General features: G+C 50.7%; 1 protein-coding gene across 3 annotated transcripts in view; it reads left to right on the top strand.

The window, feature by feature from the left end:
• mus81 (MUS81 structure-specific endonuclease subunit) overlaps positions 1 to 25,750 on the top strand; it is a 64,002-nt gene that overhangs the window by 34,733 nt on the left and 3,519 nt on the right. The window contains exons 8-15 of one of the 3 annotated variants that reach the window (XR_010016437.1): positions 2,271 to 2,435; positions 7,263 to 7,490; positions 10,171 to 10,298; positions 10,732 to 10,844; positions 12,443 to 12,559; positions 15,144 to 15,239; positions 17,652 to 17,774; positions 21,799 to 21,945. Coding sequence is in view for 2 of the 3 variants with exons in the window: in XM_063036389.1 (XP_062892459.1) it covers positions 2,271 to 2,435; positions 7,263 to 7,490; positions 10,171 to 10,298; positions 10,732 to 10,844; positions 12,443 to 12,559; positions 15,144 to 15,239; positions 17,652 to 17,774; positions 21,799 to 21,902 (1,074 nt within the window). In the remaining variant the exon portion in view is untranslated. The remainder of the gene's footprint in view (positions 1 to 2,270; positions 2,436 to 7,262; positions 7,491 to 10,170; positions 10,299 to 10,731; positions 10,845 to 12,442; positions 12,560 to 15,143; positions 15,240 to 17,651; positions 17,775 to 21,798; positions 21,946 to 25,750) is intronic. The other 2 variants (XM_063036389.1, XM_063036391.1) reach the window with 2 other exon arrangements.

The following is a 25,750-nucleotide window of genomic DNA, read 5'->3' on the forward strand; positions in this document are numbered from 1 at the left end:
TCCCCAGGGCAGGGCAGTCTAAACTTTCATGTGTTCTGTGATACGTTGAGAAACTTTTGGTTGCGTGCCACCCAAACAGACCATTCCACATGTACGTCAAGGTAGTAGAAAGGTAGATTGTTTATGGTTATTCTTCAGCACACCAGTATAGAGGAGAACAAAATGATTGTTACTCCAGATCCGATTCAGCGTAAAAAGTACAATGAAACAATCAATATAACAATAAATATAAAAACAACGGAATAAAACAGGATGTACAAATGTGGCCCTATATACTGTTCATAAGATTAGCTCCTACAATCAGTCTCTGTACAATATCTACATTTTTAGCTCATTTACATAGACTGATTGTACAGATAAAGTGACACCAGTATCTGTACGTACTTGTACGTACAGTGACTCTGACAGGAAATTATGAAATGCTAAGGTCACTCGCGGCAAGAGAAGTTCTTCTAGCTGGGCAGCCGGGCCGGTGAAAATGCCATAGGGTAGAGGCATGAGGTCATGGTCTTAAAACACTGCAGTGCAGGCCTTTCGGCCCATCTAGTCCATACCGAACCATTAATCTGCCTGGTCTCATCACCCTCCAACCCCTCCCATCCAAACTTCTCTTAAATGTTGAAATCCTCCGCTTGTACTGGCAGCTGGTTCTACCCTCAGAGTGAAGTAGTTCCCCTCAACATTTCACCTTTCACCTTTAATCCATGACCTCACCCAACCTCAGTGGGGGGAAAAAAGGCCTATACCCTTCATAATTTTGTGTACCTTTATCAAATCTCCCCTCAATCTTCTAAAGTCCTAACCAATACAGCCTTTCCCTATCAATTAGGTCCTCAGGTCCCAGCAACATCCTTGTAAATTTTCTCTGCACTCTTTCAACCTTATTTATTTTTAGCCAGAGGGTGGTGAGTCTATGGAATTTGTTGCCACGGGCGGCAGTGGAGGCCAAGTCATTGGGTGTATCTAAGGCAGAGATTGATAGGTATCTGAGTAGCCAGGGCATCAAAGGTTATGGTGAGAAGGCGGGGGAGTGGGACTAAATGGGAGAATGGATCAGCTCATGATAAAATGGCGGAGCAGACTCGATGGGCTGAATGGCCGACTTCTGCTCCTTTGTCTTATGGTCTTCCATCTTTCCTGTAGGTAAGTGACCAGAACTGCACACAATACTCCAAATTTGGCCTCACCAACATGTTATACAACTTCAACGTAACATCCCATCTCCTGTACTCGATGCATTGATTTATGAAGGCCAATGTGTCAGTGGTTTTCTTTACGACCCCATCTGCCTGTGATCAGAGCCCTGCTCCTTGCTGTGTATGACCTACCCTGGTTGGCCCACCTGAAGTGCACCACCTCGCACTTGTCTGCATTAAATTCCATCTGCCTTATTTCAGCTCCTCTTTTCCAGCTGGTCCTGATTCCTCTGCAAGCCATGATAGCCTTTCTCGCTGTCTACTACACCCCCAATCTTGATGTCATGTGCAAATTTGCTGATCCAGTTAACCACATTATCATGCAGATCGTTGATATAGATGACAAACAACAACAGACCCAGCGCCGGTCGCTGTGGCACACCACTAGTCACGAGCCTCCAGAGGTCTGCGATCTCTCTCAAATTTGCGAAATGCAGACTGTTGGGTGGTCTATAATATAATCTCATTAACATGGTCATACCTTTCTTATTCCTCAATCCTACCCACAAGGCCTCTTTAGACGAGCTCTCCAGTCTGTCCTGACTGGGCACTGCCGTGATATTTTCCCTGACTAGTAACGCCACCCCTCTCCCATTAATCCTTTCCACTCTGTCGCCTCTAAAACAACCGAACCCTGGAATACTGAGCAGCCAGCCCTGCCCCTCCTGGAACCGAGTCTCACGGGGGGGATCTGAGAGACAGGTTTTTGCACACAGATGGTGGTGCGCATACAGAACGATTTTAAAAACAACATGCACGCACAATGCTGGAGGAACTCAGCAAGTCAGGATCTATGAAGGTTCTCAGCCCAAAACATCGACTCTTTACTCTTTTCCATAGGTGCTGTCTGGCCTGCTGAGTTCCTCCAGCATTTGTGTGTGTGTGCATGTGTGTGTTACTCTGGCTTTCCAACACCTGTGATTAGAAAACATTTGGTCAGGTACAGAGATGGGGACGTTTTAGGCCAAACGGAGGCTGATAAGGCCACGGGGCAAGGTCGGTTTAGGTAAGTGGAACTAAAGGTCCTGTTTCTGCACATGACTAAGTGGGTTTCCTTTCCCCCGGCTCTCTCAGATTCACCCTGACCGAGAAGGGCCTGAAGCTGGGTGAGAAGCTGAACGCAGAGCACCTGGAGGAGGAGCGGCTGGAGGAGGCACGGGGATATGCGGCCGGAACCGCTGAGCCCTCCGTCGTCGGGGAGTATGAGGAGGCCCAGCCCCCAGCGACCCCAGCGGCAGTGTAAGCACCAACGACCGACCCCGGGTGGTACTGTCAGTGAGTGCTATGTGATGGATGTTACGACGAAAGAGGCGTGTAATTAACTTCCCTACTGGCTCGTGTTAGTCGCTGGGCAGCTTCCAGTGAGGGAGCAACGAAAAGAGAGGGGTATGCCGTGCGTAGAAGACCCGGTCGATTCACCACGTGATCGACTGGTCACGTTCTGGCAGTCACTCCAATACGGTTCGTTGAACGATCGGCCTGGATTCTTTTCATTTCCCCTCTCTTGGTTGTCTCCTCCCACCAACTTCTGTCAGCGCAGCAGCGAAATGCTGTTACAGTGGCAGCTGTCCTTGTACGTTCTCCCCATGATCGTGTGTGTTTCCTCTGGGTGCTCCGTGTTCCACAGATGTGCAGTTTAGGGCTGGTAGCTTGCGGGCGTGCTCGCAAAGTGTAGCAGTCAGCGCAAATGCCTCGCGGTGCCAACCATCACTGATCGGGGTTCGATGCCCGCCGCCATTCTGTAAGGAGGTTGCACGTTCTCCCCGTGGCCGAGTGGGTCCCCTCCCGCATTCCAAAGGCGTACCAGTTAGCAGGTGAATTGATCGACAGACACAAAATGCCGGAGGAGCTCAGCAGGCCAGGCAGCACCTGTGGAAGGAAGCACAGTCGATGTTTCGGGCCGAGACCCTCCGGCAGGACTGGAGAAAAGAAAACTGAGGAGTAGAGCTAAAAGGTGGGAGGAGGGGAGAGAGTAACGTCAGGTGGGAGGTGAAACCTGGAGGGGGAGGGATGAAGGAAAGAGCTGGGAAGTGGATTGGTGAAAGAGACACAAGGCCGTGGACGAAGGAAAAAGGTGGTGAGGAGCACCAGAGGGAGGCGATGGGCAGGCAAGGAGGGAGGGAAAGAGGGGTAGGGAATATTGAAGGGGGGTGGGGGTCATTACTGGAGGTTTGAGAAATCAATGTTCATGCCATCAGGCTGGAGGCTACTCAGACGGAATATGAGGTGTTATTCCTCCAACCTGAGTGTGGCCTCATCACGACAGTGGAGGAGGCCAAGGATGGACATACTGGAATGGGAACGAGAAGTGGAATTAACATGGGTGGCCACGGGGAGATCCCGTTTGTTCTGGCGGATGGAGCGTAGATGCTCGGCGAACCGGTTTTCACCAATCAACTTCCCAGCTCTTTACTTCATCCCCTCCCTCCCCCACCACCTCCAGGTTTCACCCCTCCACCCTGCTTTTTCCCTCCAGTCCTGCCGAAGGACAGTGCTCCTTTCCATAGATGCTGCCTGGCCTGCTGAGTTCCTCCAGCGTGTCGTGTGTGTTGCTCAGATTTCCAGCGTCTGCAGAGTTTCTCTTATTTGAGGTTAACTGATCACATGGGGGTAACTGCAAGCACTCATTGGGCTGGAAGGGCCTTTTACCAAGCCGTATCTCTAAATAACTTTAAAATAATATAAACCAACTGCTCTCTGCGAGATATATGGTGGATGTTAAAGGTCTTTCCCCGAGTGCGGAGAAGTCTGAAACTAAAGGACGTAGGCTTAGGGTGAGTGAGGAAAGATTTTAAAAGGGACTTGGGCAATCTTTTCCCTGCAGAAAGGAGGTGCCAGAAGAAGTGGTTGAGCAGAACTGTGCAAAGGTCTTCAGCACACACATACACGTACAGCCTAAGACGTTTGCACAGCGTGGAGCAGAGAGAGAGTTTGTAAATCTGCTGGGAGCAAAGGATGTTGGGAATCGGAGGGCAGAGGGCAGGAGGGGAGTGGGACAGGTGGCAGAGAAGGAATGCTATGGCTGGGTGAGCTGGGTGCAGACACACCCAGTCCTGAGACACCAGGCAAGGTCATCTGATTCCAAGCAGTTGGTTTGTTGATCATTATAGAATGCATCTCCGATGCTTCCCTCTCCCTTCCCCTTTTCCCAGCCATGATTTCCCCTCTCCCTGCTCCCTTCCCACTCTCAGTCTACAACAGAGACCCAAATCAGAATCAGGTTTATCATCACTCACATATGTCATGAAATTAGTACAGTGCAGTACATAAAATTACTACAGTACTGTGCAGAAGTCGGAAGCTCCTTAGCTACATATATACAGCCTAAGACTTTTGCACACTACATTAGTATATAATGATAATTATAGCAATATCATTTGTATAATAATATACAGCTGAGTCCATTGTTTTCAGTGATCTGGATGATAATGTGATAAACTAGATCAGCAAATTTCTGCCTCTGTAATCTCTCTAACTCCACGGCCTCCTGTTCAAACACCCCTCCCTCGCCCCTCCCCATCTCTGTAACCCCTACACTCCCTACTTCTGGTTCTAACCCCTCCCTGTCTTTGCAACCCCAAGATTGGGGGTGTAGTGAACAGCGAGGAAGGCTATCAAAGCTTCCAACAGGATCTGAACCAACTGGAAAAATGAGTTAGAAAATGGAATTTTATTCCGCCGATGGTGAGGTGTTACATGTTGGGAGGGCAAACCAGGTAGTGGTGGGACACTGCAGAGAGCAGTAGAACAAAGGAATCTGAGAATACAGATTCATAATTCCTTGAAAGTGCTGTCACAGGTAGATAAGCCTTCGTAAATCAGAGAATTGAGTACAGGAGGTGGGATGTTATGTTGAAGTTGTAGAAGACACTGGAGTATTCTGTGCAATTCTGGTCACCTACCTGCAGGAAAGATGTGAATAAGGTTGAAAGAGTGCAGAGAAAATTTACAAGGATGTTGCCGGGACTTGAGAACCTGAGTTATAGGGGAAGGTTGAATAGGTTGTAGGACTTCATTCCTTGGAGCTAGGATATCTCATAAAGGTAGACGTAATTATGAGGGTAAATACACAGACCGTTTCTCCTGAGACTAGAATTAGTGGTTTACAGGTTTACTCTGTTCCAAACTGGTTTTCTGCCCAGTCCCTGTTGATCCACACCTGAACCGTAATCCCTTCATACCCCTCCCAACTATGTACCCATCCAGACGTCTTTAAATGTTACATTTGAAACCGTTTCCACCATTTCTCCTGGCAGTTCGTTCCACACTCCCACCGCCTTCTGAGTGAAGATTAAACTTTTCACCTTTCACCCTTACCCTGTAACCTCTGCTTCTAGTCTTGCACAAACTGAGAGGGAAAGAAGTCTTAAGTGCATTTACCCTATCGATACCCTTCTCAATTTTGTTTACTTCTGTTCTCTGAAGTACAAGAGAATGACAGGAGATTTGGTTAAAGTCCTAACCTCCTCAGTCTTTCCCTATAACTCAGGACCTCAAGTCCTGGCAACTTTTTCCTGCACTCTTTTAATCTTATTTACATCTTTCCTGTATGTAGGTGACCAGAACTGCACACAATACCCCAAATTAGGCCTCACCAGCATCTTATACAACTTCAGCTTAACATCCCAACTCCTGACTGAAGAATGGACTGCAGATGCCAGAAACCTGAAGTAGAAACTGTCAGAAACACTCAGCAGGTCGGGCAGCGAGTGTGGGGGGAGGAACAGTTAATGTTTCCGGTTCAGAGATCCCCCCCCTCCTCTTCAGCTTGGGGACACTGGCAATGAACTGGCTAAATTGTCACCCGAAAGGTGGCAGCTAGGGCAAAGGCAGGGTGTTATTTACTCACTGCCATTAAGGAGGCCTTTCAGCCCATCAAGTCCATGCAAGCCCAATTCCCATCTCCCTAATTCCCGTATTCTCTCTCAAAAGCCTGTCAACTCCCCTTTCGAGTCTTGGAGCAAAGAACATAGCTATTGGATCTGCCTGCACCACAACCCCTGGTAGCCCATTCTAGTCACCTACCGTGTGTATATAAAAAAAACCAAAAAACTTGCCCCCTCTCATCTTAATCTACGCCCTCCAACATTCGTCAGTTGTCAATTTGAAACTAGACTCTGCTCTAATAATCTTGCCTTTCATAGTTTGATAAGCTTCTATCAGGTCTTCCCTCAGCCTGCGCCGCTCCAGAGAAAAGTTTCTCCAACATGGAACTTTACATTGGAGCGCCACGGTAGCGGAGCGGTTAGCGCGGCGCGATTAGAGCTCGGGGCGCCGGAGTTCGGAGATCAGTTCCGGCGTCCTTTCTTAAGAAAGTTTGCACGTTCTTCCAGTGCGCGCGTGGGTGCCCGCAGGCCAAAGACGTGCAGGTTAGTAGGTTAATTGGTCATTGTAAGTTGTCCTGTGATTAGGCTAGGGGTTAAATCGGTGGGTTGCTGGGCCAGAAGGGCCTGTTCCTTGAAGCATCACTAAATAAACAAAAATGTACAGTTCAGGCCCTTCAGCCCATAATGCTGTGCTAACCCTTTTAACCTACTCTAAGATCAACTTGACCCTTCCTTCCCACATGCCCTCCATTATTCTATCATGCAGGTGCCTCTCTAAGAGTCTCTTAGATGCCCCTAATGCCCTGGGGGCCTCTTCCACCACCCCTGTGGCACACTCACCACTCTCTGCAAAATAAAAGCGACCCCTGACTTCCTGTTCCGTCCTGCGCTAGGAGTGATTTACGGCTCTCCTGGCACGTGGCTGGGGATGTAGGAGGTAACTGGAGCACTTGGGGGAAATCCACGCGGCCACGGGGGTAATAAACTGGTACCAGCATCCTCCGCTTTCTCTGGCAGCTCGTCCCACAAGCTCCACCTGCAGACAGACAGCAGCAGGGGTGGGGTTCGAAGCTGGGTCGCCAGTGCTGAGAGGCAGCGGCAGTGACTGTTAGAATACTTGAGGGGCCAGTGTTGAAGGTGAAGGTGTGATTGGGTGGGTGGTGGGGGGAGTTCCCGTGAGGTGATGATCAGCTCCTCTCCCGCTCTCTCTCCCTGCTCCCCCTCCCCCCCCCAACTCCAGTGCCGGTGTAGTCCAGCTGCCGCACTTGCCCGCGGGCTCTGGCGAAGGACAGACCGCCGGATCGACCGGATTTTCGTTGGCCGACGCCTGGGCGCCGGCAGAAGTCCAGACGACAAGTTCCAGAGCCTCACAGGACCGGCAGCCCGCCTTCACGCACATCCCCGAATTCACGCTGCGGCCGGGGGAGTTCGACGTGGTGCTGTGCATCGACTTCATCGAGACGACGGCGTACGTAAGACGGGAGATTCCCCTTACCCGCCCCCCCCCTCACCCAGTCCGGTGGTCCACACGTTGAAGAGGTGGGGGCTTAACTGCTGTTCATAACTCCTTCGTGACAGCTCTCTATTCTGTCATCTGCAAGGTGGCCCTGTCGCTTGCTTCAACACGCTTGCCCTCGTCCCTCACCCCCGCCCCCCATCCGCCTGCACTCTCACTGTTCCTTTTCACACCCCCTGCGCTCATGACAGCCTTCTCTCCAGCGGTTCTTTCTACCCATCCTACACTGCCTGCCCCTTCGCTCATCGCCAGCTCTCTCACCCTGTCCCTCACCGTTTGCTCTCTTCCCACGCCGCAGCCTGTTTGTTCCCTTTCTCCCTTTCTCTTTCTCTCACTTTTTCTCTCTTTCTCTCTTTTTCTTTCTCTTTCTCTCTCTCGCTCACATTTTCTTTCTGTCTCTTTCTCTCCCCTCCCTTCTCTATACCCCCTTGCTGCCTGACCACACTCTCTCAACCCCTCGCTTCCCGGTCACGCGCTCTCTCTCTTACCCCCTGCCACCCGGTCGGTCATATTCTTTCTCATTATCTCTCTCCTCCTCCCTCCCTCCCTCCCTCCCTCTCTCTCTCTCTCCTCCCTCTCTCTCCCCCTCCCTCCCTCCCCCTCCCTCCCCCTCCCTCCTCCCTCCCTCTCCCTCCCCCTCTCCCCTCCCTCTCTCTCCCTCGCCCCTCGCAGCCTGGTCTCTCCACTCCCTCGCCCCTCCTGCCGGTTCTCTCTACCCGCCCCTCTCACTGCCCACTTTCCCATGCCCCTCCTTGCCTCCTGCACTCCCCGCCCCCACCCTTCCCTTCCTTCCCTCCTCCTGTTTCTATGTCCCCCCTCACTAACACTCACTGTCTTTCACCCCCTGGCTCCTCTGGTGTGCTAACTCTCTGACACTGGGCTGGGACCCTGCATTTTCACAACCACAGGCACTTACTGATGGCTAGCTGCCTGATAATCAGGGAGAGTGATGCGCTGGTCCCGACGTTCTCTAATGGGCAGTCAAGTTTATTGTCATTTAACTATATACACGTATACCGTCAAAGGAAACAACGTTTCTGCGGACCAGGGTGTAAAGCAAAGTACACATCACACACAATAACTTATGAAGATAAGGATAAAATCTACAGGTGAATCACATATAAATAACAAACTGAAATGCGTAAGTTAAATGTTGTAAGGTACGGAACAGATTAACCAGTGACACTTTGAATACGATGCGGCAGGGAGTTCAGAAGCCTGACGGCCTGAGGGAAGAAACTGTTTCCCATCCTGACCGTTCTTGTCTTTACGCATCGGAGTCTCCTGCCTGATGGTAGAAAGTCAAAGAGGATGCTGGATGGACGGGTGGGATCCTTGATAATACTGAGGGCCCTGTGTATGCAGCACTCCTGATAAACGTCCCCGATGGACGGTAGGGAGACCCCTATGATCCTCTCGGCTGTTCTCACGGTCCTTTGTAGGGGCTTCCGGTCCGATGCTCGGCAGCTCCCAGACCAGATGGAGATGCAACTTGTCAGGATGCTCTCGATGATGCTCCTGTAAAATCCAGTTAAGATGGGGGAGGTGGGGGAGCCTTGCGTGCCTCACTCTCCTCAGGAAGTGGAGGTGCTACTGTGCCTTCTTGTTCAGGGAGGTGATATTAAGGGACCAGGTAAGGTCATCATGATGTGAGCTCCCAGGAACCTGGTTCACTGAGCTCTGTGTACGGAGGAGCCATGTTTGCAAAGAGGGGGATGGTTCATCTGCACCTTCCTAAAGACCGCAGTCATTTCCGTGGTCTTCTGCATGTCCAGACTGCGGTTGTTGTTCTCTTCGACCTACACCCCACTTCCTCTCTGTACTCCGTCTCATCGTCGTTCTCAGAGAGTTAATGCTTTGCAGCTCTGCAGACGCTGATTCGATCGTGACCCCTGGGCATGTGCATGTGTGTAAGAGGTTCACACGTTCTCCCCATAACCGGGTGGATTCTCCCCCCACCCCCCGGCTGCTCTGCTTCCCTGCCACATTCTGACAACATGCAGGGTAGTGTTGTCAATTGCCCCCCCCCCCGTGTGGGTGATGGGTAGAATGGGGGGGGTGAGTGAATAAATTGGGATCAGTGTAAATGGGTGGTTGATGGCCAGCACGGAGTCAGTGGGCCGAAGGGCTGTTTCTCTGAGTGGCCCCTCGGGGCACTTACACAGGACAGGCCTTTTGGCCCATCTAGCCTGTTCTGCCCACACCTGGACCAGAGCCCTCCGTACCACTGGATGTATCGGCTCGAAAGGTTCACTGTTTACTCTTTTCCACAGATGAAGCCTGACTTGCTGAGTTCCTCCAGCATTTTGTGTGTGTGTGTTGCTTGGGATTTCCAGCATCTGCAGATTTTCCGGTGTTTGTCAAACACCTGATTGAAATTCTATAAAAGAAGCCCGTCGTAGTGCAAGGGGACCAACATGGTCGTGGTGCTGCCACACATGAATGGGGGGTGGGTGGTCTTAAGGGGTCAGCTGAGTTTTGCTCCCTCCTCCTGTTTTCCCGGATGGGCCGCGGAGGGGACAGACTCGCGCAGAGAGCTCGGACCTCCCCCCCACCACCACCCCGTTACCCTGCGGGCAGGCTCCCTCTCCCATTACCCCCACCCCTGACTGTCAGTCTACTCTTCCTTCAGGGGGGCAAGTCACAGGAAGCGGGAGCTGGTGACTGAGCTGCGGAAAAACAAAATCAACTTCGACGTTCGCAAGCTTCACGTTGGGGACTTCCTGTGGGTGGCCCGAGAGAGGGTGCAGCACAGTCCAGGTACTGCTACAGGAGTCGTTCTCGTTCTGTCTCGTTCTCTCGCTCTCTCTCTCTTGTTCTCTCTCTCTCGATCTCTCATTCTCTCTCTCTCTTATTCTCTCGTTCTTTCTCTCTCTCCTATTTCTGTCTGTCTGTCTCCATTTGTGTCTTTCTCCCTCCCTTTCTTTCTCTGTCCCTCTCCCTGTTCCCCATTTCCCTCCCTCCCCCACTTTCTCCCCCCTCTCCACTCCCTCTCTCCTCCCAACCTCCCCCTCTCTCTACCCCCTCTCCCCACTCTCTCCACCCCTCTCTCCCCAGCCCCCACTCCACCCTCCCTCTCCTCCCCTCTCGCTCTCTCCTCTACTCCCTCTCCCCTACTCTATCCCCCCTCGCTCTCTTTCTCTGTGCAGCTTCACTCCATTCCTCACCGCACCCCCCGGTGTTGCCGTTGCAGGGCAGCCTCACCCATTCCGCCCCCGGGAGCTGGTCCTGGACTACGTGGTGGAGAGGAAGAGGATGGACGACTTGTGTGGCAGCATTGTGGATGGCCGTTTCCGGGAGCAGAAGGTGAGGAGAGTCATCGCGTGCTGGGGCAGCCGTCTGTGGGGCCTGTTCATCCATGGCTGGAGTCCCAAGCCCTCTCGCCATGCTGTTGCTGATCGGTAACTGAGGGAGCTTGGTAATGAGCTGACTGAAGCTGGCAGAGTGCCCTCACCACGTGAGTGAGGGGAGGGTGGTGGACGTGTGTGCCTGAGCCTGAGTGTTTGTGGCTGCGCTTCTCCCCATGGTGTAGCCTGCCTCAGTGTGCTTTCCCAGGTCGGTCAAACGTCACACCAGCAAGTCCCTTCAGCCCACCAAGCCCGTGCTGACCGTCAGCCACCGGTTTGCACCGGTCCTGTTTCCTTCTCTCCACATGCCCATCAACTCTTATAACCCAGACACCGGGTGTGGGGGGGAGCAGTTTACAACAACCGGTGGCCCCACTGAACCTTCCCTGCCCATCCCTGGGATGTGAACGGGAACCAGAGTACCTGGGGGGGGGGGGGCCAAAGCAGGAGGTTGTACAGAGACTGTGCAAGTTCCACACGCACACGGACACTCAAACTCGCTCTCTCACACACTCTTTCACACACTCCCTCTCTCACACACTCTTTCACAATCTCTCTCACACTCTTTCACACTCTCCATCTCTCACACACTCTTTCACACTCTCTCTCTCTCACACACACACTCTTTCACACTCCCTCTCTCACACACACTCTTTCACACTCCATCTCTCACACACTCTTTCACACTCTCCCTCTCACAATCTCTCACACACTCTTCCTCCTTCACAATCTCTCACACATTCTCCCTCTCTCGCACTCTCACCCCCCTCGCACTCTCACCCCCTCTCTCGCACTCTCACCCCCCTCTCGCACTCTCACCCCCTCTCTCGCACCCTCACCCCCTCTCTCACACTCTCACCCCTCTCGCACTCTCACCCCCCTCGCACTCTCACCCCCCCTCGCACTCTCACCCCCCCTCGCACTCTCACCCCCTCTCGCACTCTCACCCCCCTCTCTCACACTCTCTCCCCCTCTGGCATTCTCACCCCTCTCTCGCACTCTCACCCCTTCTCTCGCACTCTCACCCCTCTCGCACTCTCACCCCTCTCGCACTCTCACCCCCCTCGCACTCTCACCCCCTCTCTCGCACTCTCACACCCTCTCTCGCACTCTCACACTCTCACCCCTCTTGCACTCTCACCCCTCTCTCGCACTCTCACCCCCTCTCTCGCACTCTCATCCCTCTCGCACTCTCACCCCCCTCGCACTCTCACCCCCTCTCTCACACTCTCACCCCTCTTGCACTCTCACCCCTCTCTCGCACTCTCACCCCTCTCGCACTCTCACCCCCTCTCTCGCACTCTCACCCCTCTCGCACTCTCACCCCCCCTCGCACTCTCCCCCCTCTCTCGCACACTCACACACTGCCTCTTTCACACTCCCTGTCACAATCTCTCTCACACTGCAACACACTCCCTCTCTCACAGTCTCTTACAGTCTTCCTCTGTCTCTCTCTCACTCTCACACACCCGTACACACCACCGGCGGCCGGCCGGGATCAAACCCGGGTCTCTGGTCTGCAGCGCTGAGCGAGCATCTGACTGCCTGTTTCTGCAGTTCCGGATGAAGCGCTGTGGGTTGAGGAATCGCATCTATCTGGTGGAGGACTGCAGCTTCGTCAAGCACCTGAGCCTCCCGGAGAGCACGCTGCAACAGGCCATTGTCAACACCCAGGTGAGCAGCTCGGGACCGGCGGCACTCCCCGCGGCCCGGGAAGACTTTGGCTCCTTCGCCGTCGGGAGTGAAGTCTCCGCAGATGTGGGGAACGGGGGGGGGGGGGCGCGCGAAGGCAGAAGTAGGAAGCAAGGAGCGAGTGTGGACGTCCTGAACCAGACTGAGTCCCAGGTCCGCTCCCAGAGCAGCCAGAGTAGGCCGAAGCCTCGGTCCCCAGTTCATCGCACCAGCAGCCAGATCAGATCTCCACAGAGAAAGGAGTAAGTATTTGCAGGACAGTGAGTGAAAACAGCCTGACCATCGCCTCGGTACCCAACACTCGGGCTTCTGTGTCCCTCTAAACCGCTCCATGCGCTTGTATAGATATCTTTTAAATGCCTCCACTGCTTCTGGCAATTCATCCCCTAAACTCACCGCTCTACAACTCCTGTTCTCAGTGTTATTTATTTACTTGTATTTATTGCACAGTTTTGCACCCTGGATGTTTGTCAGTCATCGTCTAAACATAGTTTCTCATGAATTCTATTGTATTTCTTCATTTTTCTTTGGACTGTCTTTGGAAAATCATTCTCAGGGTTAGTTATCTCCCCCACCCCCAGACACGCTCTCTTCTCGCCGCTGCCAGCAGGGAGCCTCAGGACTCGCACCACCAGTTATTATCCCTCAACCATCAGGCTCCTCAGTCAGGGCGATTAGTACAAAATTCAAAGTAAATTTATTATCAAAGTACCTATATGTCACCATATACAACCCTGAGATTCATTTCCTTGTGTGCCTGCTCAATAAATCTACAATGGAATAATAACCACAACAGAATCAATGAAAGACCGGATCTGCTTGGGCGTTCGACTGATGTGCAAAAGATAACAAACTGCAAATACAAACAGAAAGAAATAATAATAAATATCAAGTACATGAGATGAAGAGTCCTTGAAAGTGAGTAGGAACATTTCAATAAGGAGGCAAGTGAAGTTATCCCTTTTGGTTCAAGAGCCTGGTGGTTGGGGGGTGAATCCCCTCTCTCCCCCTCCCCTCTCTCCCCCTCCCCTCTCTTCCCTTCCCCTCTCTTCCCTTCCCTTCTCTTCCCCTCCCACTCTCCCCTTCCCCTCTCTCCGCCTCCCCCCTCTCTCCCCCTTCCCTCTCTCCCCTTCCCTCTCTCCCCCTCCCCCTCCCCAACCCCCTCCCCCCCTCTCCCTCTCCCCTCTCTCCCCCTCCCCTCTCTCCCCCTCCCCTCTCCCCTTCCCCCTCTCTCCCCCTCCCCTCTCTCCCCCTCCCCTCTCTCCCCCTCCCCTCTCTCCCCCTTCCCTCTCTCCCCTTCCCTCTCTCCCCCCTCCCCACTCCCCCTCCCCTCTCCCCCTCTCCCCCTCCCCTCTCTCCCCTACCCCTCTCCCCTTCCCCTCTCTCCCCTCCCCCTCTCTCCCCCTTCCCCTCTCCCTCTCTCCCCCTCCCCTCTCTCCCCCTTCCCTCTCTCCCCTTCCCTCTCTCCCCCCCTCCCCACTCCCCCTCCCCTCTCCCCCTCTCCCCCTCCCCTCTCTCCCCTACCCCTCTCCCCTTCCCCTCTCTCCCCTCCCCCTCTCTCCCCCTTCCCCTCTCCCTCTCTCCCCTTCCCCTCTCTCCCCTTCCCTTCTCTCCCCCTCCCCTCTCTCCCCTTCCCCTCTCTCCCCTCCCCTCTCTCCCCTTCTCCCTCTCTCCCCCTCCCCTCTCTCCCTCTCCCCCTCCCCTCTCTCCCCCTCTCCCCCTCCCTCTCTCCCCTTCCCTCTCTCCCCCTCCCTCTCTCCTCGTCCTCTCTCTTCCCCTCCCCTCTCTCCCCCTCTCCCCCTCCCCCTCTTCCTCGCTCTCCATCTCTCCCCTCTCCCCTTCCCCTCTCTCCCCTTCCCCCTCTCTCCCCCTCCCCTCTCTCCCCTTCCCCTCTCTCCCCCTCCCCTCTCTTCCCTTCCCCTCGCTCCCCCTCCCCTCTCTCCCTCTCCCCCTCCCCTCTCTCCCCTTCCCCTCTCTCCCTCCCCCTCTCTCCCTCCCTTCTCTCCTCCTCCCCCTCTCTCCCCCTCCCCCTCTCTCCCAACTCTCCCCCTTCCCTCTCTCCCCTTCCCTCTCTCCCCCTTCCCTCTCTCCCCTTCCCTCTCTCCCCTTCCCCTCTCTCCCCCCCTCTCTCCCCCCTCTCCCCCTTCCCCTCTCTCTCCCCCCTCCCCCTTCCCCTCTCTCTCCCCCTCCCCCTTCCCCTCTCGCTCCCCTCCTCTCTCTTGCCCCCTCTCTCTCTCCTCTGACCTCCCGCCACCACTCTTGACTCCCTCTGTTCCTTTCTCCTCTTGCTCCTTCCTTTGCAGAATGCAAGAGAGCCTTGTTCATTACGTTCCCCCTCTATGTACCGGTTTTTTCCCAGCCCGTCTTCCTCACAGGCTCTGCCTGACGCTCCTGCAGTTCCTGGGCGGGTGGACGTTTCGGAAACACCTGCTGACTCAGCAGTCTCGGCACTCTGACCACCACCCCCCACCCACCCACGACCTTCCTTTCATGGTGTCCTAGGCTGCCAGCGCCCCGCTCTGTGGGATGTGTATCTGACCAACCCTCTGTATGTTGTCGCTGCCAGGTTGTGGATGGATTCTTTGTCAAGCGGACTAAGGACGTGAAGGAGTCGGCCGCCTACCTCACCATCATGACCAGATACCTGCAGAACCTGTACCTGGTAGGTGCACACCGGTGTTTATACACCCCGTAGGCTCCACGGCACAGAAAGAACCCTCCCCACTCATCGGCTCTGTCAGTTCAGAGCAAATTTCATCAGTCCCGTTCAAATCTATGCTCCCATCATTCCCATCAGCTCCTACCCCCTCACCCACTGACCCCGCACCTCATTGGGGCGTGGGAGGGAACCGGACTACCCAGGAAACACACGTGTGCGCGTGCACACACCCGCTAGGGATTGGGAACGATTGAACCCAGAACTGTGAGATCGTGTCCACCAGTCGTCAGCAGTGAACCTGCGACGGAACGGTCGGATCCTGTGAGGTCTGGGTACGCGGAACAGGCTTGAGGGCTGGAGCTGGTTGTGAGACCACCTCTGTAAAAACCCGTCCGCATTAGTCCGGAGTCAGATAAAGAAACAAACCGCGGCTACGAATCTGTGTGTTGTCATAAACCTCTTCCATCTCTGAAGGAAATCCTTACCCGTCCTGGCTTACCTGCCCATGTGGTATTCTCCTCAGTGTGGGCACGGTCACTTTCACCAGTGCTGACCAGTTCCCAGTCTGCAAGTTCCTAGTGTGATTAAGAAGGCGTACAGTGAGTTGGAACTGAGTCGAAGAGCCGAGAGGTAATGTTACAGCTCTATAAAACTCTGGTTAGACCACACTTGGAGCACTGCTTTCAGATCTGTTTGCCTCATTATAGGAAGGACGTGGAAGCTTTTGAGAGGGTACAGAGGAGACTTTCTCGAATTAGAGAGCAGGTGTTATGAAGACAGGTTGAGCGAGTTAGGGCTTCTCTCTCTGGAGCGAAGGAGGACGAGAGGTGACTCGATAGATGATGAAGTGCATAGACAGCTAGCACAGGGCAGCAGTTACCGAAACCATTGGGTGGGAGGTATCCGTGACGATACCCTGGGCCCTCCTGAAGCAGTGCGCCGCTCTCCTCCCACTCCTGGAGCGAGAGTTGGCCGGGCTTTTGCGGGCAGACTTAAGCACGTCCTTGACTCGCGTCCTCTGTCCGCCCAGTGTACTCCCCCGGTAGCGCGTCAGATAGCATGCTTTTCTTGGGAGCCTGGCTTGCGACAACAGAGTGGAGGGAGGCAGGTGTGCACACTTCGCTGCTGGCTGCCTGTCTGGGAGACGGCATTCTTAACGTAACTCGATAGAAAACCAGAGGGGGAAGCTGACAGCTCCAGCAGGGATCCCCCTGTGTAACAAGGGTTTGCCTTTTCCCCAGCCAATTGAAATGTTATAATACATCATTATACACTGCCCTGAGAGCCACATCCCTGCAGGCAAATAAAGAAATCCGGAAGAATTGATGGGAAAGACTGACAAGCAACCAATGTACTAAAGAAGACAAACTGTGCGAATACAAATAGATTGATAGAAAAGATAGATAGATAGATAGATAGATAGATAAATAAATAGATCAAGAAATAGATAGACACAGACAGACAAACCGATAGTGAGATAGATAGACAGAAAGTTAGAAATACAGATAAAGAGATAAACAGGTAAACATAGAGAGATGGACACAGATAGAAAGATAGATACAGACAGATAGAGAGATAGACAGAAAGATAGATGGATAAATAAAGAGATAGATAGATAGTCACAGATAGAAAGATAGATACAGACAGATAGGGAGATAGAGACAGACAGACAGACACTCAGATAGACAGGGAGATAGATAAATAGAGACTTAGATAGAGAGGAAGACAGATAAATGAATGAAAGAATAAATAGAAAAAACACACATAAATAGAAAAACTAGCCAACACACTTTTCATCCCTCTTCCCTCCGGGACAAGGCTCAGGAGCTTGAAGACTCGTACGGCCAGATTTGGGAACAGCTTCTTTCCGACTGTGATAAGACTGCTGAACGGATCCTGACCCGGATCTGGGCCGTACCCTCCAAATATCCGGACCTGCCTCTCGGTTTTTTTGCACTACCTTACTTCCCATTTTTCTATTTTCTATTTATGATTTATTATTTAAATTTTTAATATTTACAAATTTTACTATTTTTAATATCTAATATTTGTAATCCCAGGGAGTGGGAAGCACAGAATCAAATATCGCTGTGATGATTCTATGTTCTAGTATCAATTGTTTGGCGACAATAAAGTATAAAGTATATAAAGTAAAAAAAGACTGAGAACATGAGTTGTAGAGCCGTTGACAGTGAGTCTGTAGGTTGTGGAATCAGTTTGGAGTTGAGGTGAGTGAAATTATCCACGCTGGTTCAGGAGAGTGGTGTAAGAGAGGGTGCTGGCAACTTATAGAGGTCAGCCTCCTCTCTCCCATGCAGGGGTTTGCAGAAGGAGGGGAGGGGTAGAGGCTTCACATGGGGCTGCAGAGCAGAGAGGCTGTTAACATACCGTGCCTTCCCTCTCTACCCCCAACAGCAGAAGACCCTGGTCAGCTGCAGGAAGGAGGAGCAGGCAGCTTGCAGCAAGGGGGAGACGGACTCCAACACCTGCGTCCTGCTGACCTTCAGCGACTTCAATGAAGGAGCCATGAAGAACAGGGTGAGTGTGGGGGGTGGGAGGTTGCTGGGATCACGTCAGCTGCAGAGGGTTGTGAGTTTGAGTTTTCAGCCAGCCCCATCGTGGACACTAGCCTCCCGACCATCGAGAACGTCTCCAGAAGGTGGTATCCATCATTAAGGACCCCCACCACTCACAACATTTCATTGCCACCATCAGGAGCCTGAAGGCACGCACGACGATTCAGGAACGGCTTCTTCCCCTCCACCATCAGACTTCTGAATGGGCCATGTATACTATCTCACCATTTTGTTCTCCTTTTGCACTTTCTAAAGCACAGCTCTGGGTCCCTCAATCCATCCAGTGTCCCTCTGAAATGCCCGCTCTGTCCCTCTGCCCTCTCACTAACTCTCCCCCTCCTCTCTCGCTGACTCTGCCCCATCCTGTCAGCCCTGCGTGCGGGCATAACATCCCTTCGCTCGGCTGTTCTTCTGCACACAGTCTTTACCCTGAACTCTCCACCCTTGTGCACCTGCTCCGTAGAACGTAAAACAGAAAAAACACTGGTGCTGATGAAGAGCCTTGGCCCAAGACATCATAGACATACTTTATTGATCCCGAGGGAAATTTGGTTTCGTTACAGTTGCACCAACCAAGAACAGAGTATAAATATAACAATATAAAACCATAAATAATTAAGTAGTAATATGTAAATTATGCCAGGACCAGCCCATTGGCTCAGGGTGTCTGACCCTCCAAGGGAGGAGTTGTAAAGTTTGATGGCCACAGGCAGGAATGACTTCCTATGACGCTCTGTGCTGCATCTCGGAGGAATGAGTCTCTGGCTGAATGTACTCCTGTGCCCACCCAGTACATTATGTAGTGGATGGGAGACATTGTCCAAGATGGCATGCAACTTGGACAGCATCCTCTTTTCAGACACCACCGTCAGAGAGTCCAGTTCCATCCCCACAACATCACTGGCCTTACGGATGAGTTTGTTGATTCTGTTGGTGTCTGCTTCCCTCAGCCTGCTGCCCCAGCACACAACAGCAAACATGATAGCACTAGCCACCACAGACTCGTAGAACATCCTCAGCATCATCCGACGGATGTTAAAGGACCTCAGTCTCCTCAGGAAGTAGAGACATCGTCTGTTTATTCCCCACTGTTCGCCTGACCTTGCTGAGATCCTCCAGCATTTTTGTGAGTGTGGCCCTGGATTTCCAGCATCTGCAGAATCTCTTGCAGTCGCAGTCTACTGAACCCCTCCTCATGTGGAGGGCCTGCCATCTCGTGGGGCCGCTCCGTTCAATCTCTGCAGCACTCCGCCTGTGACCAATACGTCCGCTATCGGACGAAGAGACCTAATCTGTCCACTGTGCTCCCCCTGCGGTCTCAGCAAGGCTCTGTGTAGGATCTCTGCACCCCCTGAACTCAAATCCCCTCATCGTTGGGCCTCACTAATCACCTGCCTTCCCTGGACGCTGGCCTTCAGAGACTCGTGTGCAGCCCCACCGCTTTGACCGTCAACACCGCCCTGTGCTTTGGGAGTTTTCATTGGGTTTTCCCACCTACCACATTCTCGCCCACTCGCTCAGTTCTTCCGCATATTCCTGAGGTCGGTTTGCATCCTTCTCCCACCACCCCTCTACCAACTTCACTCTTCCCCTCATAGAACAGTGCAGTTCAGGCCCTTCAGCCCACAATGTTGTGCCATCCTTTCAACCGACTCCCATGATCTATCTAACCCTTCCCTCCTACCCAGCCCATAACCCTCTGTTTTTTTTCCTTTCATCCATGTGCCTACATAAGTTTAAGTGTTTTCAAAGGGCATGCATTGAAGGTGGGAGGGGGCTGTGAGGGGTAAGTTTTTTACTCAAGAGAGTACTCTGGAATGCACTACCTGGTATGGTGGTGGAGGCAAATACATTAGAGACTTTTAAGAGACATTTAGATAGGCACGCATATGTGAAGAAGATGGGGGGTGGTCATGGACATTGTGTAAATAAGAGGGATTCGTTTTGGGGGTTTTTAAATTTACTTTTTAGGTGGGTCAGCACACCATTGTGGGCTGAAGGGTCTGTTTTGATGCTGTACTGTTCTATGTAGCTGTCGCTACCATCACTTCAGGTAGCGCATTCCAGGCACCCACCACCCTCAGTATAAAACTTAGATTTACCTCTGACATTCCCCCCCCCGCCCCAAACTTACCTCCACTCATCCAGAAAGGATTCCCCTGGTTTTGGCCATTGCCGCCCTGGGAAGAAGAGCCCAGGATCAATGCCCCTTGTAATCTTACACACTTCAAGGTTCAAGGTACATTTGTAATCAAAGTATGCCGTATACAACCCTGAGATTTGTCTTCTCCAGACAGCCACAAAACAAAACAAAGAAAACCATGGAAGCCGTTCAAAGGAAAACATCAAACCTGCCCCCCCCCACTGGCAGAAAGAAAAAAAATCATGCCAACAGCCCAAGAACATCAAACCTGCCCTCTTCCCCCCCATGTGCAGGAAAAAAACCTTGTGCCAATTGCACAAGAACATCACTACCACCCCACACCCCCATGCAGAAAAAAAACGAATTGTGCCAACGGCACAAGAACATCAACCCTTCCCTCCCCCACCCCACACATGCAAAAAAAAAAGCAAATTGCACCAACTGCACAAGAACATCAAACCTGCCCCCCCCCCGCAAAAGAAATGGTGCAGACTGCGGGAGGCCTTTGGGGTTCTAACGTTTAACTGCTGTTCATTCTTTGGAGCACTCTTCTGTTTTCATGGATGTTTGCGAAGAAAAAAGAATTCCAGGATGTGTATTGTATACATTTCTCTGATATTAAATTTACCTATTGAAACCCCAAACCCACCCCCGTGCGAAAAAAAAACAAATCGCCCAAACCGCAATGAGAAAGAACAGGCAAAATCACAGAATATAAAACACAAAACTGAAGAAGTCCAGGAGATCCACAGTCCAATTCATAAATCGGACTCCCAGAGCTTCAATAACATCCTCCAACAGCATTGTGGGAGAGAGGAAGACCATCCAGACACAGGGGCCTTCCCCAGGGAGCAGCAAACGAGAGATCTGTCAAGTCACCTCGTACCCTTCTTTAAAGTGAAAATCCCTAGCTCACTTAACCTTTCAGTTCAGAGTGACACCTGCTCCTTCCCCTGTTTACCAGCACCTGCACCCCACCCCCCAAACCTTCCCCTTGCAGTCTGAAGCCACACATTCAATTAGAGTCGTTGCTCCCTCCCTCCTGAAGTGTCTTGATCCAATCTGTTCACCTGGGCATCTCCTATTTACCTGGACCCTGGCCAGTTCCCTGGGCAACTCCTGTGCCCAGTTACCTGCACGTTCCCTGCTTACTTGGACCATGTCAGTATTAGACCCTGCTCTGTTTACCTGGTCACCGCCAGAATCAGGATTATTATTGTTCTCCTTTGTAACTTTAAAACATTAAACTAATTCAAAGAAAGATACGGAAGTCTGAAAAGCAGGTCTAACTTCGAGTTTACTTCAAGGGAGGCGCGATGACATATGCAATTCACGTATTCGTACGTATAACCCACAATGAGTTATTTAAATGAGCAAGAAATCTTAATCAAACAATACATCGATTACTCAAATATTAGTGAAATATTAACAGCACAATTATCGCTGATGTAGGTCATGAAATTTGTTGTTTTGTGGCAGCAGTACAGTGTGGGCATAACAAATTACTAGTTCAAAGTCAATTTATTTTCAATGTATGTATAACGTGTACAACCTTCAGATTCATCTTCTTGCAGGCAGCCACAAACAAAGAACCGCAGTAGAATAGGCAAAAAACAGAGACCGTGCATGAGAAAAGAACAAATTGTGCAACAAGAATTTTAACAAGTAAACAAGCAATTCGCAGAAAGTGAACTGCAGCGTCCCCGAAAGGTCACGATCGGTCCCGGGTCTCTGGCACCAGCTCTCCCCATTGCGCCACCAATCCTTAAATAAGTAATGATGCCCTTTGACGTTTTTTTTCTGCGTCTAAAGCTGCCTGTTGGATGGCTCTGCTGTCTTCCAGGCGCAGACTGTGAAGGAGGTCTTTGCTAAGCAGCTGATGCAGATTAACGGGATCAGTGGAGAGAAAGCTGTGGCCATTCTGAACCACTATGACTCCGTCGCCAGGTGTGTGTTATGTTCATTCTTAAGAAGGACAAACTTGGCATAGGTAAGTTCAAGGGCATTTTATTACAGAGCTGTTCAACACTGACCTTATGCAACCAGCTCACCAACGAAGCTTCCGCTTCCGGGTGAACTGCCCTCATTGCCCACTGGAGACTGAAGTTCTTTATTGTGTACACACATAATAACAAACATGATGCTATGTCCTCATAAACCTGCAAGAAACAATAATCCTTTCCAACAAAAACAGCTATATTTTGTAGCCAGTCCCTTTTCCACTCATCAACTTGCAGTCAGTCTCTGAGGTGGTTTAATGATCCTTTTCGGTCTACTATTTGTTTCCACAGTGTATATTGCTTGCATTTGGTACATTAATGTCTGTGTCTTTCTGAGAATGTGCAGTGTCTTAAACCAGACTGTATGTATTTGCACGAGCTAGGAGTTGGATACGCAGGCAAGGAAACATCAAAAATATGAACAGAAGCTGCTCCGGGAACTTTATAAAATGAATCCAAACTTTTTCCACCAGTCAACCAGTACAGTGATAATTTGCAACAGATTCCTTGGACAAAACCCAAGCCAGTTCTCCCAACAGAGTTCATCCAATCACAATACACGGTCTCCTTTAGAGGGTGCTGCAGCAGAATTCAAGTCCCTGTTCTCAGACAACAGTAACTTCAGACTCCCAACCCTCTTCCAAATAGCCTGTTATATCCTATTTCTGATACTATGTTATGTTTGTTCTTAATAAAGACAAACTTGGCTTGGTCAAACGCTAGAATATTTTATTACAGAATTGTTCAACACTGAGTGCGCATGACCAGGTCACCAATGAAGCTTCCACTTCCAGGTGAAGTGCCTGCATTGCCTGCTGGGAACTGAAGTTCTTTATTATGCATACACATAATAACATAATAATCTTTTAGTATCATCTGCATACTTACTAATCCAATTTACCTCCCCATCATCCAGATCATTAATGATATGACGAACAACATTGGACCCAGTACAGATCCCTGAGGCACACCACTAGTCACCGGCCTCCAATCTGACAAACAGTTATCCACCACTACTCTCTGGCATCTCCCATCCAGCCACTGCTGAATCCATTTTACTACTTCAATATTACTACCTAACGATTGAACCTTCCTAACTAACCTTCCGTGTGGAACCTTGTCAAAGGCCTTACTGAAGTCCATATAGACAACATCCACCGCTTTACCCTCATCAACTTTCCTAGTAACCTCTTCAAAAAAATTCAATAAGATTTGTCAAAGATGACCTTCCACACACAACTCCATGTTGACTGTTCCTAATCAGACCCCGTCTTTCCAGATAATTATATATACCATCTCTAAGAATACTTGCATAGGTACATTCTAATGAGACAGGGAAAGGATGGTAGGGTACAGGAACCGTGGTGTACAAAGGCTGTTGAAAATTTAGTCAAGAAGAAAAGCTTACAAAAGGTTCAAAAAACTGAGTAATGATAGAGATCTAGAAGATTATAAGGCTAGCTGGAAGGAGTTTAAGAATGAAATTAGGAGAGCCAGAAGGGGCCATGAGAAGGCCTTGGTGGACAGGATTAAGGAAAACCCCAAGGCATTCTACAAGTATGTGAAGAGCAAGAGGATAAGACATGAGAGAATAGGACCAATCAAGTGTGACAGTGGAAAAATGTTTATAGAACCAGAAGAGGTAGCAGAGATACTTAATGAATACTCTGCTTCAGTATTCACTACAGAAAAGGATCTTGTCGATTGTAGGGATGACATATGGTGGACTGAAAAGCTTGAGCATGAAAGAGGATGTGCTGGAACTTGTGGAAAGCATCAAGTTGAATAAGTCTCCGGGACCAGATGAGATGTACCCCAGGCTACTGTGGGAGGCGAGGGAGGAGATTGCTGAGCCTCGGGCTCAATTGTGGGTGGGAGAGTTTCCAGAGGATTAGAGGGTTGCAGATGTCGTTCCCTTATTCAAGAAAGGGAGTATGGATAACCCAGGAAATTATAGACCAGTGAGTCTTACTTCAGTGGTTGGTAAGGTGATTGAGAAGATCCCGAGAGGCAGGATTTATGAACATTTGGAGAAGCATAATATGATTAGGAATAGTCAGCATGGCTTTGTCAAGGGCAGGTCGTGCCTTAAGAGCCTGATTGAATTTTTGTGGATGTGACTAAATACGTTGATGAAGGTAGAGCAGTAGATGTAGTGTATATGGATTTCAGCAAGGCATTTGATAAGGTGCCCCATGCAAGGCTTATTGAGAAAGTAAGGAGGCATAGGATCCAAGGGGACCTTGCTTTGTGGATCCAGAATTGACTTGCTCACAGAAAGGAAAGAGTGGTTGTAGATGGGTCATATTCTGCATGGAGGTTGGTGACCAGTGGTGTGCCTCGGGATCTGTTCTGGGACCCCTTCTCTTTGTGATTTTTATTAATGACCTGGATGAGAAAGTGGAGGGATGGGTTAGTAAATTTGCTGATGACAGAAAGGTCGGGGATGTTTTTGCCACATTTCTTCTGTACATTTCCCTGAGAACATCTGTTTCCAATTTATGCTTCCAAGTTCCCGCCTGATATTCCCTTACTCCGATTAAACATTTCCCTAACTTGTCTGATCCTATCCTTCTCCAATGCTATGGTAAAGGAGACAGAATTGTCATCACTATCTCCAAAATGCTCTCCCACTAAGAGACCTGACACCTGACCAGGTTCATCTCCCAATACCAGATCAAGTACAGCCTCTCCTCTTGTAGGCTTATCTACATATTGTGTCAAGAAACATTCCTGAACACACCTAACAAACTCCACCCCATCTGAACCCCTCACTCAAGGGAGATGCCAATCAATATTTGGGAAATTAAAATCTCCCACCACAACAACCCTGTTATTATTACACCTTTGCAGAATCTGTCTCCCTATCTGCTCCTCGATGTCCCTGTTACTATTGAGTGAGGTGTGAGGTAATTCATTTTGGTAGGTCAAATATGATGGCAGAATATAGTATTAATGGTAAGACTCTTGGCAGTCTGGAGGATCAGAGAGATCTTGGGTTCTGAGTCCATAGGACACTCAAAGCTGCTACGCAGATTGACTGTATGGTTAAGAAGGCATACAGTGCATTGGCCTTCATCAACCGTGAGATTGAGTTCAGGAGCCGAGAGGTAATGTTGCAACTATATAGGACCCTGGTCAGACCCCACTTGGAGTACTGTGCTCAGTTCTGGTCACCTCACTATAGGAAGGATGTGGAAACCTTAGAAAGGGTGCAGAGGAGATTTACAAGGATGTTGCCTGGATTGGGGAGCATGCCTTATGAGAATAGGTTGAGTGAACTTGGCCTTTTTTCCTTGGAGCGACAGAGAATGAGACGTGACCTGATAGAGGTGTATAAGATGATGAGAGGCATTGATTGTGTGGTTAGTCAGAGGCTTTTTCCAAGGCTGAAATGGCTAGCACGAGAGGGCACAGTTTTAAGGTGCTTGGAAGTAGGTACAGAGGAGATGTCAGGGGTAAGTTCTTTACGCAGAGAGTGGTGAGTGCGTGGAATGGGCTGCCGGCGACGGTGGTGGAGGCGGATACGATAGGGTCTTTTAAGAGACTCCTGGACAAGTACATGGAGCTCAGAAAAATAGAGGGCTGTGGGTGACCCTAGGTAATTTCTAAGGTAAGGACATGTTCGGCACAGCTTTATGGGCCGAAGGGCCTGTATTGTGCTGTAGTTTTCTATGTTTCTGTATTAAACCTGATTCTGATTCTGATCCTGATTCCAAGGACTGCTTCTCAGAATAATATATTTAAATGTAGAAAATAAAACACATATACAAATAAAAGAAACCAATTATATTG

Source organism: Mobula hypostoma, chromosome 30, assembly GCF_963921235.1.
Source record: "Mobula hypostoma chromosome 30, sMobHyp1.1, whole genome shotgun sequence".
NCBI lineage: Eukaryota > Metazoa > Chordata > Chondrichthyes > Myliobatiformes > Myliobatidae > Mobula > Mobula hypostoma.